At 39.7% G+C, this 18,045-nt stretch overlaps 1 protein-coding gene across 1 annotated transcript in view; it reads left to right on the top strand.

Moving 5' to 3' along the window:
• Positions 1-17,677, top strand: part of MRPS28 (mitochondrial ribosomal protein S28) — a 78,808-nt gene extending 61,131 nt beyond the window's left edge. Inside the window, exon 3 of the mRNA XM_057426269.1 lies at positions 17,491-17,677. Coding sequence (XP_057282252.1) covers positions 17,491-17,635 — 145 coding nt within the window. The 3' untranslated portion in view covers positions 17,636-17,677. The remainder of the gene's footprint in view (positions 1-17,490) is intronic.
• Positions 17,678-18,045: the final 368 nt, after the last annotated feature.

Here is an 18,045-nt window from a genome sequence, read left to right as displayed (position 1 = left end):
GAGTGCCCATTTGATTCCAGGCTTATAAACTGAGTTTTCCGTTGGCTTTCATTTGCTTTAATGAAATAATACAATACACTGGCAAAGCTTGCTGTCATTTGTCCTGTTCTCAATCTAACTTGTTCCTCTTGATCTCAGTTAGCAGTGGACAAAGGGATGGAGGGGTTGCAAATCATTATCATATCCTTGTCTTCTTCTGTGAGCAGAAGCAGGCAGTGTCCACGCTGGTATTGTCCTCAGCCCCTTCACTGGCTATCTCCCTTGTGCAGCTGCATTTGGAGCTGGGTCAGGGAGCCCGTGCAGAAGAAAACTGCGTTTTTTTCTTTTATTATTCTTCAAATGTATTCCTGGTCAAGTTGGCAGCCTGAGGGGTTGTCCTGTCACAAGGACAGCATCAGGAGTGGGCAGGTAGGGCTGAAGAAGGCTCAGGCTGCCCTTTAAACAGCTCAGGTTTGTACTGGGTGAGCATGACCCAGCGTCACAGACTCCCACATTGCTGATTCATTTGCAGCTCTTATTTTTGTTCTGCCCTGCATGTGTGTAGCCTTTTCCTTCAGCTCTTTTGAGGTAATTTACCATAGCAAAGCCAGTGCACGAGCAGCCTCTACCACAGCTCCCTACAACATAGTCTGAGGGTGGTAAGGTAAGCAGTCGAGGTTTTCAAGGAAGCTTGGGAAAAGAAAAAGAGAATAAAAGGTTAAAAATGGAAAACTAAAGGGCGTGTGTCCTGGAGATGTGCATTGAAGGGTGATGGGTGGATGTGCTGGGCTTCTTCGTAAATATTTCCCTAACCACTTGGTTTTGTTCATGTGTGCCAGATGAACTTGGAATCTGCCATAATTCACTGTCAGGATGTGTTTAGTTTATTATTCCTGAACAGCTTTAAAACCTACTAAAATACAAAACTCATTCTTACCTGTCAGAACCCAAGGTGGACATAACAAACATCTGATTGCAATTTGCTGTAGAATGGTTTCCTGTGTTTGTAAAAGGGCAAAGTGCATTTTATAACTATTTGAAATCTTTGGAGTCTTAAAATATCTTTTCAGTGTTTTTAAGAATATAGACTTAAATGTTCAGAATTATTTTGCATATAAAAGAAGAATAGGGAGGGGGCTTGAAGTCTGTTTCTGTGATTTGCAGATAAAGGGGGAAACCTTTCAGAGCCACAGTACAAATAAATTCTGATTGAACACGTGAAGACCCTTGCAGAATTGCTGGATACAGAGGAGATGTGGACTTTTACTTTCTTCAGTATTGAGCAGTAGGGCTTGAAGATCAGGACTTGGAAGCACTACAGAGGAACTGCAGTGATGAATTGAGATTGTGGTACAGGGTTTGAGTATTTTTGCATATTATCAAGGGTTGGGTGTAGGATGTTCAGCAGGGGTAGGTAACAGAGAGAAAATGAGACAGCATCTTAACAGCTTCCCTTTTCCACTCCAGTAATACAGGATATAGGCTGAGGTGCTTGGTCTTCTAGGAGTTGGTGGGAGCATTAGCTAGGAGCAGATGTTCTCACTGAATGCTTGTATCCTGTGACACCAGCTACAGAAATTTGTGGTGATGTTTTAAAAATGAAATAAATGCTGATGAGGAGAAGAGGGGTACCAAAGGAAGTTACATGGGGAATTCCAGTTTGACTGCATAAAGTTTGGAGGAGAATGTGGAAAGTAGAGTAGAAGTGTGTTACATTCATGAAGACGAATTACTGCTCTGAAAATATTCCAGCAAATGAGAAATGTTGCCTCCTTATTTCGTTCTGTCTGTTCTCGATTACTTGGGTTGGGCTTTTTTAGCCCAAATTCAGCAGCCACTTGTGCAGCCAGATTGTACAGCTGTATGTAGTCCTACAGAGATCAGTAAGCTTATCCATGACAGTGACGTGGAAACAGAACTGTTGGAGAATGCAAGCAGATATTTCAGGATTTGCTGTCTCTTTACATGTTTGCACAGAGCCCAGCACAGTCATGCTCTGAAACTGGGTTGAGGATTTGGCAATACCAGTGAGGAAAAAGGAAAATTCTCTAAATATCACATGTGCTTCTTACATTTGACTGACATCACCATTTTAATCATGTTTTCATGAGCATTCACATCAATGGGTTTCACTGAAAATGGCAAAATGAGAATTAAAATATATTTTCTGTGTGTGCCCATATATTGTATAAAGAAATGACTGTGATTTTCTGATAATTTTTATTCATGCATAGAACAGGTGAGATATTTTTCACACAGTATTAAGCTCAAGTAAATTCTCTAGCTAGTCAAGTATTTAGTTGTGTTTTATCTAATAGAGTCCTCATTTAGATTTTGTGCTTTGCAGTCACCTCTTTTCCAAGGTGACTGGGGTGGAGATAACAATTTATTCCATTTGCTAGGATCTCATGGCTATGATGGGATGCACTGGCAGTACATCCAAGTGGTTCTATGCAGATGTTAGCACCCGCTAACCTTGAGGTCCTTCAGATGTGGGCTGGTTTCTTGCAGTGCTGTGTTGTGGTCCTTGCTGTCCTGAGTTCCAGCAGGATATACTAGCTAAAGTGCAATGCTGAACTGGAACTGACTCTTCCCATGCAGGTAGCTATATAGTTGGGTCAATAAGACCTTCTGGAAGTTGCATCCCAGTGCAGAAATGTGTAACCAGCCTTGATTTGGCAGGCTCAGGGCTAAACAGGAGCTAAAAATTTTTCCTTGTCCTTAGCAGACAGTCTGACAAGTCACTTTCACTGTGCCTTTTGGAGCTCCTGGTGTTGGGAGTCTAGTGTATCAGATCTGGCACCACAGAGAAGCAGTTTGGATCTGCATGGTTTGGTAGTCAAGGTCTGCCCAGTAAAAGTGCTTGGCCTACTTCCACACACAGGGAGCCCTGCTGCAGCTGAGCCCTGCATGCTCAGGTTCAGACCTCTCTGCACCGAGTCTCCTAAACTGGGAGCGCTGAACTGGGGTCTCCAAATCCAGAGTAAAATGCCATGGACACCCCTCCCAGATGACAGGGCTGTTTTGTTACCTGTGGGCAGGAGCTGTAGGAGTTCCTGTAACTGAGTTTCCTCTCTGGAGAAGGCACACTAAGACTGCATACTGTGAGCAGGAAATGTTACATTCTTTGCCTGACATGCAACAGGTATGTCAAAACCTCTGCTTTGCTCAAGCGTGTTCCCAGCAAGGCGAACGTTTGAGAGGCTGATTGAAAGTCTGAGTTCCATTGCAGATTTACATCTCATGGCTCCGTTTTCCCCAAAGGGAAGGGGATGTAATTTCAGACCCTTGGTTAAAGAGTTACAAATATTTGGGGAAACAGATAAGTTGCTGCTAATTGATTCCCTTGGCCACTTGTTCCCAGTTTTGGAAGTACTGCTGGCATTAAAGACGAGGCATGAAGCAGCCCGAGTTGATGGTCTCTGCCAGATTATTAAATTGCACCACAGAGGTTGGGAAGGAGCAGCTGGAGAATAGGCAGGAAGAAAAGGTGAATTTGGTGTTAATAAGCATAGTTCCAGAAAAACAGAGTTTCTTCTGATTTTTGTATATAGCCAGGAACCTGAATATATTTAAGTGTCATTGAGTCAGAGTAGTCACACCACCAGAAAGTACTTCTCCACAGCATTTTTTCATCCATCAGTAAAGAATTGTTGAATTATTTAAACAGCTGGTTAAGTAGGTCTTACAAAAACAAAATATAAATGCTCATCGGTAAGTGATGGACTTCAACCTCTATAGAGGGTTTTTCTATAATCACTTGCTTCCATTGGGCTGGTTTTCATTGCTTTATTGTTTTAATTTCATGGTACTGCAAGTTCCTGGTTCACATTCTCTTTTGCTGCTCTCCAAGTGATTGACCCAACGTTCAGGAAGGCAGCAGTATTTGTACTTCTTTTTGTCTGTTTTTTTTTTCTTCTCCTTCTTAAACTTCACTTTGTTCATAATCAAAGCCCATGAATGCATCCATCTTGTAGGAGACATTTTACTATCGGTAGTTCAGCATTTAATGAATAAGATCTGCATTACAGTCATCATAACTTCTAAGTAGACCCAGAATCCTCAAGATTATTTTATGAAAAGTGGATATATGTGTTTAGCACCTAAAGAAATCCTTTCTGGGTAAAACCAAATCCAGGCTAAAGTTAGATAGTGGGAGAAGCTTAACCCTTTTCACTGGGCTTGGAGAAGTAGTAGGTAACTGCAGCAGCTCTTTGACTTCCTTATTCAGATTAAAAAATAAATTAAAGGAGGAAGGGAATGAAAGAGCATTTCCTTACCAGGCAGTCACACAAGCTATTGTCTGTGAGCTCCCCACCCCCATCTCTTTCACCCAGGCGCGCACACATGCACACAAAAAGCCAGTTTTGTGTCCTTCTGAGCACACAGATGTTCCTCTTGGCATCCCTACAGTGTGGATAGGTTTTTTTGCAGGCACGGAATGTGAGGCTTCTTTGTTGGAGATAAAGTGTTGCCTGTGGTGGGAACTGCTGTAGTGATGGGAAAGTATCGTAATGTATTGTTGGATTACTGTGGTTTTTTTCCCCAGTAGAGACAGTACATTAAATTAGCTTTGTGGGCAGTGAATTGTTTGAGCCAAGCCTGGCAAGCAGTTGTACAAGGTATGGTTGGCATAGTTTGGACGATCACAGGGTTTGTCCTGGGCATGTGCGGTGGTTCTGCTGCTTTGAGTAGGAAGTCTGACCAGCCATGTTTGGTGAGCTAACAGAAGTGGTCTGTCTGTGAAAATAGAGCTGTTGTACTTTCAGCTCTTTTCAGTTGTATGAAGATTTGGTATGATATGTGCCTTCTTCTAAATAATATTGAGGACATTGGTTTTAGGTTTTCTATATAATGGTGTTAAGAAACAGCTTAAAATTAGAAGCTAATAGCATTAGGTGTTTGCCTGAATTTTCATACAGAAAAGGATGTAGCCCTTTCAGTTTTTTTCATGTGCTGCATCCTGTCAGAGAACGTTGGTGCTTCTTTGGGCACAGTTGATGATGTTGCCAGCCTGAAGCTCTATCCAACTCTTCTGTTGTTCATGGTACCAAGCAAGAGAAGCACAGACCTGTCATTTGGGGTCTGGATTAAGATCTTTTTGTCCATATCATGTTATTTTTTTATCTCCGTTCCTGAAATATTCACAGATTGTCATGACTTTAACTCTTTCAGTTGGCAGTTTTATACCCATACAATAAATATGTTCTAGTGTGAAAGATCTACCTGTGTAGATCCAGTTGAAAGAATGTGCAGTTTAAGATTGAGAAAGTGAGGTATGGCTCAAGAAAGAGCTTTTAGATGAAAAATTTCTCAAAGAAGCTGCTTCTAGGGAGAATTTGAAGTTGAGACTGTAGAGGAGAAAGTTACCATTAATTATTTCGTTTATCAGTTTGGTCCTCTATTGATAGGAGCTCTGTTCCTTCCTTTTTTCCCCAAATATTTTTATTTATCTCTACTTTTCCTCACTGTGGAGAAAGACTGATGAAAATGATTTAATTTTCTGTAGAGTTTCCATCTTTCCTCATCTAGAAAACAAAAATCCCAAACCCAAACCATAACCTTGTTTGGGATGTTTTCTAAGTCTACGTTTGTGTATTGTGTTTAGTGAGAACATATCAGTGTTTCTCTATTGATCAGAAGACAATGTAACAGTTATAAAAGAAGGCATAAACCAAACAAGTAGATCGGGAAGATGGTTATTCTCCTTGTATGTCATCACAGCAATTGTTGCAAGCTGATTTCCAATGTATTCCACGTACTGGGTGCAGTTCTACTGTCATGAATACACCTACTTTTTGCTATTCTTAGATAAGCTTTTTTCATCCTGGGGCCTGTTTCTTGTTTGTCTCTCCAGTTCCCCTGAATTGCTTAGATTGTGCTTACTCAAGCTTTACATTATTTTTTTCACTCCACCTTTAAAAACTACAGGCATGCTTCTGCTTTTGTGTCAGTGTCTCCTGAACAGAGTTCCCTTTGGAAACCCTTCCTACCCTTCTGCTACCTTGGTTTCAGGAGCCCAGGACATATTCTGCTGCTGTACCCAGAAGCGCAGATTCTTTCCTAGCTTTCCCTGGAGGTCCCTCCTGGTCTACTTCCAACCTGCAGTTGCCATTTTTGCCTGCGTATCTCTTTTGATAGAAACTGTGCATTTTTTCCTTATTGCCTCCAAAATGAAATTTTCTGACATTCCTTCTAAATTCCTTTTGATAGTTATATACAGTGATAGTCTGTATTTCCTTAACCTCAGGCACTATAGCATTAGGTTAACCTTTGTCTTTTCTAATACCTTTATAGTGTCTGGTAGTTTCTTGTTTCATGCCATTTTGTACACTTTTCCCCTCCCTTTAGTATTTCTAAAAGCTGCCCTGAGCAGTCTGCACTCCATCCCTGGCGGTGTTCAGGGCCAGGTTGGACAGAGCCTAGGGTGGCATGGTTTAGTGTGAGGTGTCCCTGCCCATGGCAGCGGGTTGGAACTAAATGATCTTAAGGTCCTCTCTAATCCAAACCATTCTGTGATTCTATGACATATCATTGGTGCAATAGGTGAGTGGCTTGCTAGGTGAGCTGTCTCACTGTTGACCCCTTGCCTAGGCCCACGGTGTTCTTCATGGATATTCTCTGGATGTTTTCCTGTTTCATGAAGCACATATTGTTTTTAAATCTGAAATGCACTTTTTACACAACTGCCCCTCTCCAGACTCCAGTTAAGATCTCTTATTATTAGTTATTTTCAGCAGAAAGTGGAACCATCAAATCCTGGGTTTACTCAGACAGGTGCATGGCATTCTGCAGAGAAGTGCTTCTGTGCTTCTGTGAAGCTTCCTTGCCAGTTTGTGAAAATCAAACTGACAACATCAAACCAGTTGTATTTTTAAGGCGCCACTCCCCAATAAGATTTTCATGTTGCCTCTGAATAGGCTTTTATTAACTGTGAAAGCCATTTGAATGAATAACACAAGTGTTAGCTGACAAAGAAATGTTCCTGACCAAATCTGAGAATGTCGCTTTTACAGGAGTACCATGACCTCTTTTTTCATCAAGAAGTCTGTTCAGTATTAGTCTGTGTTGTTCATTCATAATCTAAGTAGCTGAGATTGTTCTTAGGACACTCAGATTGAATGGGCACCAACAAGAAACTGAAACTTTGCGAAGTATTACTTGACATATCTTAAAATGTTGGATAATGTTCTCTGGTATTTAAATACAGGTCTGTAATGTAGATTTGCACACTCAGTGATGCTTCAGGGTGATTTGAGTGCTCTGGAAATAGGTTTATAATCTGCTGTTACGGTGGTGCTTTTTCCCTGCAAGGTCCCGTTTTATCCTCTTTCAGCTCTGTAAGACCATAGTGTTGATACTGTCAGATATTTTTAGCTAAAATCTTTGTTTACTTCTTCACTGTCTTACAGTTGTCTGAGCAACCTGCATATGCTGCGTCTTCTAGACCAACTGCCACTTAAATGTATTTTACCACAGGTGAACAGTAAGAGTGACTGAGCAAGCCTGTGGACAGATATTACAGGCAGTGCTTTTGCATAGGCACTAACAGCCAAGAGGAGAATTGGGGAAAAGAATGGGAAGAGAGGTTCAGGGAAGAGACTTTTTTCAGCAGTCCTTTGGGAAGAAGTAGTCCTGCATCAGGTTTAGTGGATTGATAAAGGAGAACTCCAGATCCTCTTGTCTTAGAGCCCCATCCAGTTCTTCTTCCTCTTCACTGAAGCCCACTCTCACCAACCCAGTATTCTCCATAGACTTCACCCACATTCTCCAAAGTTGCATTTTTCACCCTGTATCTCCTCCAGACCCCGCTCTCCTCTCAGTCTCTTTCTGGGATCCCAAACCATTAGTGCCCAGCCTTCCCCCATCTTTAGCACCTTTGCCATCTCTCCTGTTGGATTCACATGCAACTGAGAGTTCAGGCATCTGCTTAAGCTGTTCAGCACCTCCATTTTCTGTCTGTCTGTATATGCCAGCCCTGACATTAACATGGTTACTAGTACTGTCTGCCACTGGAATAGCTGTTTCAGCCACCTTACCCATCTTCTACATCCAGCTCTCCTAAGAGAATAATAAATCAAACATAAGGTGACGATAGAGTTTAAAGACAAAGAAAGGACATGAGCAGTACTCACCATCAGCACAGACGGGAACTTCAGAGTAGGATTGGATTAGAAGGCATGTCTACAAAAACCTGCTGACAGTATGGGAATTCTCCTGGTTTGCTGAAGTTTTTCCTGTGTGACAGCTTCTCCAAGCAGTACAAAGCTTGAGGGTTGAGCACTGAGGCTGGGCAGGTTTTTAAATTTATTGTCATTCTTCCCATAGGTACTGACATTACCCAGACAGCAAGGGGCAGAAACAGTCTGATTTGAATTTTGGTGATAACCATGATTATCAAAACCTGCTATTTTTAATCACATATATATGTATAAAATCCTTTATTATATATGAGCCCTGCCAGGATGGCTAGTGCAAGGGGACTGGAATAGGATGAGTGAGAAGACTGAGAAGCACTGCAAGAAAAGAAGACAACTGAACTTAGTTGGTACTGGTGAAAGAAAAAACTGTGATGGGTTAAGAAACTGAAAGGAGAATGAGGTTGGCTGGGATGAGGATTGGTGAGGAGGCAGTAAGTAAGAGAGGACAAGAAAAAGTGTCTAACAGCTTTTCCTGGGGTAGAAAACTGGAAACAGCTTGGTAAGAGATCTGAGGCAGCCAGTGAGAGATCAGAGAAGTTATGATTAGGGAAATGGAGTAAGTGGAGGAAGAGAGTAAGATTGAGACTATGTGTGTTAAAACTTGAACGATATTGTCTAAGCTCTGTTTAAAATTTGGAGGGATGAAGGTTTATGACTGTGTGCATGGAAAGTATTTCACTGAGACACAGTCCCAGCATGGGAAAGGGAAGGGTCAGGAGCTGCAATAGAGATCACTTATGGAAAGACGGACAGAAGAGTATAAGCTAGAGCATGCTTTACATGAATTTGATTGCTTTTTTTTCTATTTTTCTTACATCTTTTGAGCAGTTTGCCTAGCTTCTAGTGCATAAGCATGATGAAGGGCTATGAGGTTTTTAATTTTTCTAGTATAATGGCTAATTTTTTAATATATTTAAGTTTATAATCTTTATTTTTTAGCATTTTGTAATTACAAAGGAATATTTTTAACCAAATAGTTAATTGCATAGTTTAAACAGCAGAAAAAATACAACAATTAGGACTAATGGCTCAGATTTCTTTTATTTTAGAGTCGTGTTTCCTCTCAAGTTGAAGGATATGTTTTACGTAATGGACTGAGAAAGCAACTGGCATAAATTACTATATGATGACATAACTATACCTGATACAAGTTCTTAGATGGCAGGAGCCACCTATTGCAAGTTTCGTTTGTCAAAGCTTACCTTACCGTGCCACAGAGAAAAGGTTATAGCATTCATCTTTGATGCGCTATGAAATCATTTTAAAATACAGATTATTCTCTGGATTCCTTCTATAAAAAAGGGAGCAATCCTGTCCCAAAAGTCTTAGTGAATGAAAATTGATTCTTGCAAAGACTAGAACAAAAATTACAGCGAGATTTTTTTGGGTTGTTCTAGTAAATATTGGATACTTTGAGTTTAATTAATGGCAAGCAGGTTACTTTTTAGAAGTTTTTCACAACTGAGAAGTTCTGATGAGTCTAAATGTCCAGGCTGAAACTTCCATGTTTCATTCTCTTACGTCTGCGCCACTATTGGTCGCCTGCCAGCAGTGGAAACACGGGGAACAGTGACAAGGTCCCTGAACTTGGGTCCCACAGAATAAATATGCCAGGGCTTCACCAGCATGTATGCTTGCTTTGTAAGCTCCAGTTGGCCAGGGTTATATTCAAGGCTTCAGGGTGTTTTTGACATCAGGATCTAGCTAATATCCTCAATCTCTTTCTGGTATTAATTTCACATTTCTGCTTTAGCAGTGGTCAGAGCAAAGTGGGGTTTGGCTTTAGTGCACAGAGCACCTGTTGGTTTTAAGAGTGCTTGGACTAGGCTCTACATATGCACTCTTGTTCGAAAACACAAGGTGACAATGACTGTTGTTTAAGCTGATGGTTTCACTTATGCTTACAGCATTCTGCTAAATGCTTCCAGGAATATGAGAGGCTTTTATCTAGCAGAGTATCTAGATCTCTGCTTGTATCTAGCAGAGTATATAGCCTTTTTCCTTATAAAAGGATGGCTTTGACACAAGGAGCAGAAATATTCTGAAAGATTATTAGGTGGGTGTCACAGATGGTAGATTTTCAGAACAAATAAGAGCATGTTTCTTGCTTAGTTCATGGAAAGAGGAAACCAAATTGAGCAGGAAACAAATACAGCTGAAGTGGCAATGGGTTGATGAGTCCCAAGAAGAAAGATTGCATTTTCTGGCAGAATATAACCAGCAACCTTGGAGCATTTTTTTGTGAAGTGTTTGATTGTAGAGAACAGAGATGCTTTGAAAATCCTACTTTGAGCATCCATTCTTTATTTGACTGACAGGATGCAGTAGTAATAAATAATGGATGAATAAAATTTAAGCCAGAAGGGACCTTCAGGTCATCTCTCAGGACTTCACTGTATCACGAGACATGACATTTTGGCAGGTTATCCTGAACTGAACTAACATATCTGTTTTCACATCTCTTTAGCTGAATCCATCAGTGGCTGAAAAATCTCAGCGCTTGGAGTTTTTTTCCTAGTACTTTGTCAATATTATTGGCAAAATTGTGATTCTCATTTGCATCTGTTGGACTTCCCTTTCCTGCCATTACATGCTTTTCCCACATAGATTTAAGCACCTTTTAATACCGGTATTTTCTTTCTGTAAAGGTCTGGACAACTCAATGTTTCTAATAACAGATCAAGATCTTTACAAGGTTATTCAGTTCTATGCATGTTCTTTGTCCTCTCTTTAATAGCCTTTAAAGAAATTTAGGCAATGGGATACTACACAGTCTCCTGGTATCTCTCCTACATGCCGTGTTCTGCTCTGTGCTGAATTTGTTACCTTTCTACTGCCACTTTCTGCCCTCTTGCTTGTACAAACAAAGGTAGGATTTGGATTTTTTTCCCCAGCATTGCCTCAGAGCTCATACTGAGGGGTATGTGTGTTATGACTGCTTTATCAAGCTGCTGGAAGCAGGATCACCGTCCCCCCATCACTATATTTGCAGTGTGAACCTCTGCTGGAAAAACCTGCTTCAGCAAGATGTAGATGGCTACACAGAACTAAGCTGCCTTCAACTTGACAACAGTCTGCTAATTTCATCCATGTTTCTTCTGAACAAGAATTTTATATATACTGGCAACCAGTCGCTGGGAAGTGATGAGCTCCTTCCCTGTAGAGCTTTAGAGGGTGACCTACACAAAATCATGTCAGTCTGTGCCAGGATAGCTCCTTAAGCCAGCTGTGTGGCCTTCCTTGGCTGAGAAAGTTGAGACCAATGTGGACTTCGGGAGTATCTGTGAATGCTTCAAGACATTTTTGAGAAACAAGATGAATTGTTCTGCACACAGCTTCGTTCCATCCCAGCTGCACTGCAGTTGCAGTTGGAGGTGGGCTTGCTTCTAGAGATATATCACAGTATCAGTACTACTGATGGGGAGCTACAGGGTGATTTTGAGTAAAATGGTGAACAAAATATGTGGAGAAAAAGTGATGGCCAAAATTATTTCATTACCTTTCTTACTGTGGTATTTTTTCTGAGGTTGATAATATGATGTCTTCCACATAATTAAAAAAAAAAAAGTTAAGAATCTTGTAAACTGTTCTGTTCTGTACTCTGGTAAGGCACTGAAACAAAATATCTTGAATAATAGATCTGAAAAACATTCTGAAATTCTCACACTACAAAACTGAAAGACATCAAGACCTCTCATGGCATTCTCTGAGAGTACCATGGCTCAGCTCTAACCCTGTGTGTGGACTGGTTTATATTAATCTATGATGTATGGGAGATAATCCAGGAATTCCTATTATTGCAGTTTTTAAAAGCCATCGCTAGAATGTGTTGGGAGATGTTAAAAAATAATGATGCAAAGTATATAAAAAAAATTCAAATTAAATTCTCTAAATGACACCCTCTGTATAGGAATTAAAACCCAACTTTAATAGTTGCCTTCCTACTCCATTCAGAAATGCATGTTTATGCAGGATGGGAGAGATGGCACAGAAGAGTCAACAGTGGGTGTGTGTGGTCGAGCCAGCCCTAGGTAGTTGATTCAGCTTTGCAGTGCAGAGGTTATCATTCCAAAATGGGGCAATGGAAACTGAAAACCAATAGCAAAAGAGAGGGAATATAAGATAAAATATTCCATTTGTCTCAAAATATCAGTCCTGTGGGTTTATAGTATGGAATAAAGGGTATCTGTAAATGCATGTGTGGGAAATACTAGCCAAGACCTGGTGAGACTCCACCATTTCTGTAATTGCATTGTTATTTTTGTAGCATTGTTTCCAAGAATAGAAGGTTTGTTGCTTTAAATTTTAAACTAATAACTTTAGTAGTTTTAATAGAAAAAGGACTGCTTGCTAATTTGTGATTACATGCAGTTTTAAATATTGGATAGTTTAACAAAATGCTTTAAAGTCTACGCCTAAAATTTAGAGTTTGAATAAAGTCCATACTGCCATGCAGTAATGAGGATGCTGCTTCTTCATGTGAAATTGCACACCTGCAAAACTACTGCCCCATTTTCTTGGTAGCAAATGGTATAATTAGGATCAAAACTCCACTTTTAGTTATATCCTCCTTATTTTTACACGCTTATTGCTTTCCAAGTTAACTCCCTTTGTAAACCTTTAGCTGTAACCTGAAATGACTTTTAAATTAAAAAAAAAGAACATTTCCCCTCCAGCATTCTTGAAAATTAGCAAGAGCTGAAATTCATCATTCCATGTCCTCCCGTCCAATTTTATTAGGTAAAAATATTGAGGGTGGGAGTGTTGTTTATTCATATAGTCTACGGGGATGTAGTAAATTTTAAAAATTGAAAGTTAGCAATCTTGATTGAAGAGTTTTGGGGTTTTCCTTTAATTTATCATGAATGTTTTCAGAGATTTAGAGCTTCAGTGCAAGAGTAAAAGGATTACCATAGAGACCAAATTGCAATAAAAGGGGTAGAGTCAGCCTGGAAGTAAATGCTGTGCTATTCATGTGTATTTAGCAAAGAGAAGACCTACTTTATGTAAGTTAAGACACAGTAGTTTGCATGCAGTTAAAATATCCTAGTTTTAATGCAATAAGAGGGCCTAAACTTTAATTTTTGTATTTGCTTTTAAAGTTTCTTTAAGCAGCATTAGCAAGGCTGTGCTGTACGCTTCCTCTGTGTTCTTGCATACTGTATTATATTGGTGATGCATGGTTGTGCAGATTTACAGTTCAAATAAGAAGGGGTTTCATCTTGCTTCTTTTCAAATTCTTTTCCATGACAGTCCAAAAATGGCAAAGAACACTGAAGTAACTTAAAGTCATGTTGTAGAAGCAGATGTTTGAGGAAAGACACACCTGCACGCAGTGCTTTGCCCACTCCAAAAGAGATGGAGAGAAGCCTGCAAGCATTCATTCAAGCTAGAGAAAGTTTTTTGGAGCCTATTGATCCTTGGCTGATGTTCAGGTGAAGGTTTCTGGTGGATGCTTCAGTTGGTGCTCTGTTGACACTGTCCTGACATTGGGTCATGGTTCAGCAACAGCAGCTGGTGGATTCCCACCTCTGGAGCTGGGTGTTAGGCAGAATCCTTCCATGCAAAACTGCTGTTCCCAAGGGGTTAAAATTGGTAGCTCTTTTAAATAGATTCTATAGAAGTGGAGAAAGCTTTGGCTCTACTTGCAAAATAATTAAGTTCTGTATATAGACTATATAGGTAATTCCTATGTCTTCACTTATATATGCAGCTAAACTTCCTTAGTCTACTTCAAACTGAATTTAATACTTCTATCTGGCAATAGGAAGTGGTAGGAGGAAAACGCATGCAACCCTGACAAACACAGTACTTGGTGGTTGGGTGAAGATTAATGGTTCCTGATGATGGTCATGAGATAGGGTGATCTTGTATACCAGCATTATTCCTTAAAAATAAAGCAATTTCTTTTGCAGAATGGAGTAAATGGTTTCTTTCCTTTTTCACTGGTGTCCTATGTCTCCAAGAACACTGTTCCTGAGAGTCATAAAATGCCTGCTTTGTTTCTGGGTCCTGTTTCAAGCTTCTGCTTTAACCGTAGGATAGTTTTATCTGGTTTAAGGATAAAGAACTTCATGGATAGAATATGCTTACTAAGCATAGAGCAACCTATCATTGCTTCTTGCTCTAAATGTGGTGGAGAGACCACCACTGCATATTGCCTTTGTTTCTACTTTTTCTGCATCTTCCACTTCTCATTTATTCTAAAGTGTGTTGGCTGTAGGGAACATCTGTCACAAACCCTAATGTTTATATTCATACAAATTGGCAGTTGTGTCAGCTCCTTAAAATGATGTTCTTCAGGATCTCTTTGTAAGCAGATGTGCTGTGACTGGAAAACCTTCTTTAATAATTAAGTACAATTAAAGAATCGTTGGAATCTGTTGGAGTTGCTGAAGCAGTATTGAAAATTGGGGGGGCGTATGAAAATTCAGTTGGTTGAATTTTGCATTACAAATATATGCTGAAGTTGTGTCTGGAAATATGAGCAAAGTCTTCATAATGCTAAAATGGGGGAGTTGCACTTAAGATTATTAATGTATTATTAAATTAGATGTATTAATCATGAGAAGTACGGTTTCTTCACATATTTTCTTCATGGATTTTCCTGGTTCTACATACCACTTTTAAAGGCTTGATTGGAAAATAAAGTTTCATCTGTTCACTTGCCAGACACCACTGTAGTCTAGCAACCACCCCAAAAAGGAACCACTGGATGATGAAAGCAGTATTTTGTATTTCAGTTACAAAGATGGAGCTCAATTGTCTCTCCCACACTGTGCTGTCACATAGAGAGAGAATTTCTAATTGAATTTAAACCTTGTTCAGTTCAGTCTTTTGCAGAAAGTTTGTTGGACCCTGGAGCTGGTTTTCAAACGAGTCTCCTGCCTTAGGTAACTGGTGAGCTGTTTCGCTAGGAAGAAGGAGAGGAGAAAAAGGCAAAGGGATGGGTGGCCTTAAAATTTGTCACAGAACCACTAGGTTTAGTATTAAGTTCTATTAGGTTAATAATGTGTCCATCTTGTAAAAATAGCACAGAATGTTGTAGTTCACAGGTATGAGTTCAGTGTCACTCAAGCATTAATAGTTTTATGTAGTCTTTTCAGTGTGGCTCTACTCTGTGTACAGTTTCCTTCATTTCTACACTATTTGCCCAGTGTTTTCAGTGCTTTTTGTCACTTGCTTTATCATTTAGCCCCTCTTTCATATCTTCCCAAGCATGCTTTTTTCTCATTATAGTGTGTCTGCTCCCTCTTTTCTGTTTCCACAGACCATTCTCTCTCTCAGATTTCCTTTTGTTCCTCTTATTTTACTTTCTCTCAAACTGTAACCTTTCTCTCTTTAAAAAAATTTGTCTTTTCTCATGCTTCATCCACTTCTCACTCTCATTGATAAAGGCAGAAAAGGCAGGTTATTTATACCAAAGGTGATATTCAGGATAATGATAACTTCATGGTTGGATGCAAAGGCAAGCCATCTAGCCAGCAGCTGTCAGTAAGGTAAAGGTTTTGTTCATGCTAGATAATTTTCTGGACATTTCTCCCATATATCCAAATGACTAAAACCACAGATATCTTCAGTTAAGGTTCTTCAGTGAGCAACTTTCCTCTTCATCCCCCTTCTTATCTCAAAACATCCTGACTTCTCTGGGGTACTGTCTATTTTCAATAAGCCTAACAAATCTGGGAAGATACTGCCTATCTTTAAGGTCTTACGCATTGTCTTTTAATTTTGTTTTACTCTTGTCTTACTCCTCTGAAATGTTGCACATTAGCTTCTGTGAATAGCTGTCATCTCTTGTGAAACTGTTCCATTTAAATGTAAATATTTCATAGAGAAAGGGGCAGAATTGATCCTCTCCAGCTATCCAGGTAACAATCAGACATAACCTGGTGTCTGTCTCTGGTAGCTGTGCCGTACTCTTCACTGCAACAGTAGTTACTTGCATTTTGGACAGATGAAGGCCTTCACTTTTATGTTTTTAATGTGGTATTTCCACTGTGTTGCTTCATGCAGATCATCACAGGATTCATTGGGATGATTGTCAGTAGAAACCTTGCTGGGCAGAGCATCCAGTGTAGTTATTTGTTCAGAGTGGAGATATCAAAGGATCTTCTTTTGAAGTTTGTAACAACACCAAGTATATTACCCAGGATTAACCAAGAGCCACAAGAAATTCATGTAAGATAGAATTGACAGAAAATGGAGGAAAAAAAAGACAAGTGCAAGTCCAGGGTCTTTTTCTGTAAGATGTTTAATTCTCCAAAAGGATCTTGGTTTGATATGCAAGTTGAAACCTGGTTCAGATTTGCTTCACACTAGCAATCAGTTGTCATTCAGTAAAGATTGTCTGCCCAAGCTGAAGGTGGAAATCTGGTGCAGCTAGACTTCCCTGATACATTTGCTCCACCTGCTAACTGGAGGATGTTTCAAACTATATCTTGCTTTTGCTCAAGGTGGCCAAGTTTGAGTCATCTTCTGCTCTTTATGCTTTGACTAGAAAAAAAAACCAAAAGTATGGCTTGAATTTTATAAAGAAGAATAATTCTCATTTTCATTGCTGGACTTTGATCAGTACATTATGAAGATTCCAGTATTTCAGAAATCCTCACTCATTTGGCAGGGCCATCTTGACACACATTTTTAAAACATGTTGAACAATTGCATCTTCTGACTTAAAAGGAAAAAGAAAGAAAATGTAAAACAATAAAACTTGACCTCTTAGGCAGAATGGTTCATTACAGTAGTTTTTTGGTTTCTTTTTAATTATATGTAAGAAAAACTTGCAGATTATACCACTCTTTGGAGAAGGGGATAAGACAAGAAAAGCTTCCTTGCCTAAGGCCCAGAGTTGGAAATATAAACCATAGTTAGCTGGCATTATACTTTTTGATAATAGCAATGTCACCAGTGCTCTAATGATGACTTGTCCTCCCTTTTAATGGTATGTTGTCCTGCAAATAATTGTGTGCATGGTAGCAGATGATACAGTAATATATTTTAATGGAAGAGACAATTTCCTGTATAATGAACTGCTTCTCTATAAGGCCTGCATTCTGTAACAGGGTCTGGTGTTATCTGCTCTTCTATGGGCAGGATTGTACCAACAAGAGACTGGCTCTGAGCTGTTACAGAGAGTGTCTCAGCAGTTTTAGTGCTGATGTATTGCAACCATTTTGGACTTCTGTTTCAGCACCTTGTTTTCTGTGGGGCTGCTACTTCAGTCTGCTGACAGGAGAACAGCCTTAGGAGATGCAAGACCGTAGCTTAACAAAACTTACCTTGTCTCCCCCCACTCTTTTCTTCACAGAAAATATCAGAGAGGAACCCGAGTACGCCTGAGACTGGTGGATCTTGAACTCACATCTAGGTTCTTGGGTGCAACAACTGACACAACCTTGCTGGAAGCTGACGCGGTGCTTTTAGGGCTTGTCGAAGGCAAGCAAACAAAATAAAAGCAGAGTAAATTTCATGTAAATAAATGCATTTGTGCTTTATATCAAATTGTACAGATGAAATGTTTACTCAGGAATTACATGAAAAGTTTCTGTCAGCTTGGGTATGTAAATAATGAGATCAATAAAAGACAACAAGCACATTGCACCTGATTCTTGCTCCTCCATATTTATTCACTTATCTTTTTAGCTCTTTGCCTTTAGATATAAATTAAGGTTAATTCAGGTAATATTAGTTGAATGTTTGCATATTCTTATATAAAGAATTCCAGAGTTTGTCTTTCCATCCCAAAGGGATGTTGATTGTACTCCCATGGAGGAAGTCCAAAGCTGCGATCATGGGGTTCCTTCAAGTACTGTGTTTCAAACAGAACAACGTCAGGGTTCCTGATTTCTGAATTGCAATGCAG

The sequence above is a fragment of the Pezoporus wallicus genome, unplaced genomic scaffold (assembly GCF_028554395.1).
Source record: "Pezoporus wallicus isolate ANWC-B61680 ecotype Strahan unplaced genomic scaffold, APGP_CSIRO_Pwel_v1 contig_4131, whole genome shotgun sequence".
Classification (NCBI taxonomy): domain Eukaryota; kingdom Metazoa; phylum Chordata; class Aves; order Psittaciformes; family Psittacidae; genus Pezoporus; species Pezoporus wallicus.
This window is presented reverse-complemented; position numbering and strand designations above follow the sequence as displayed.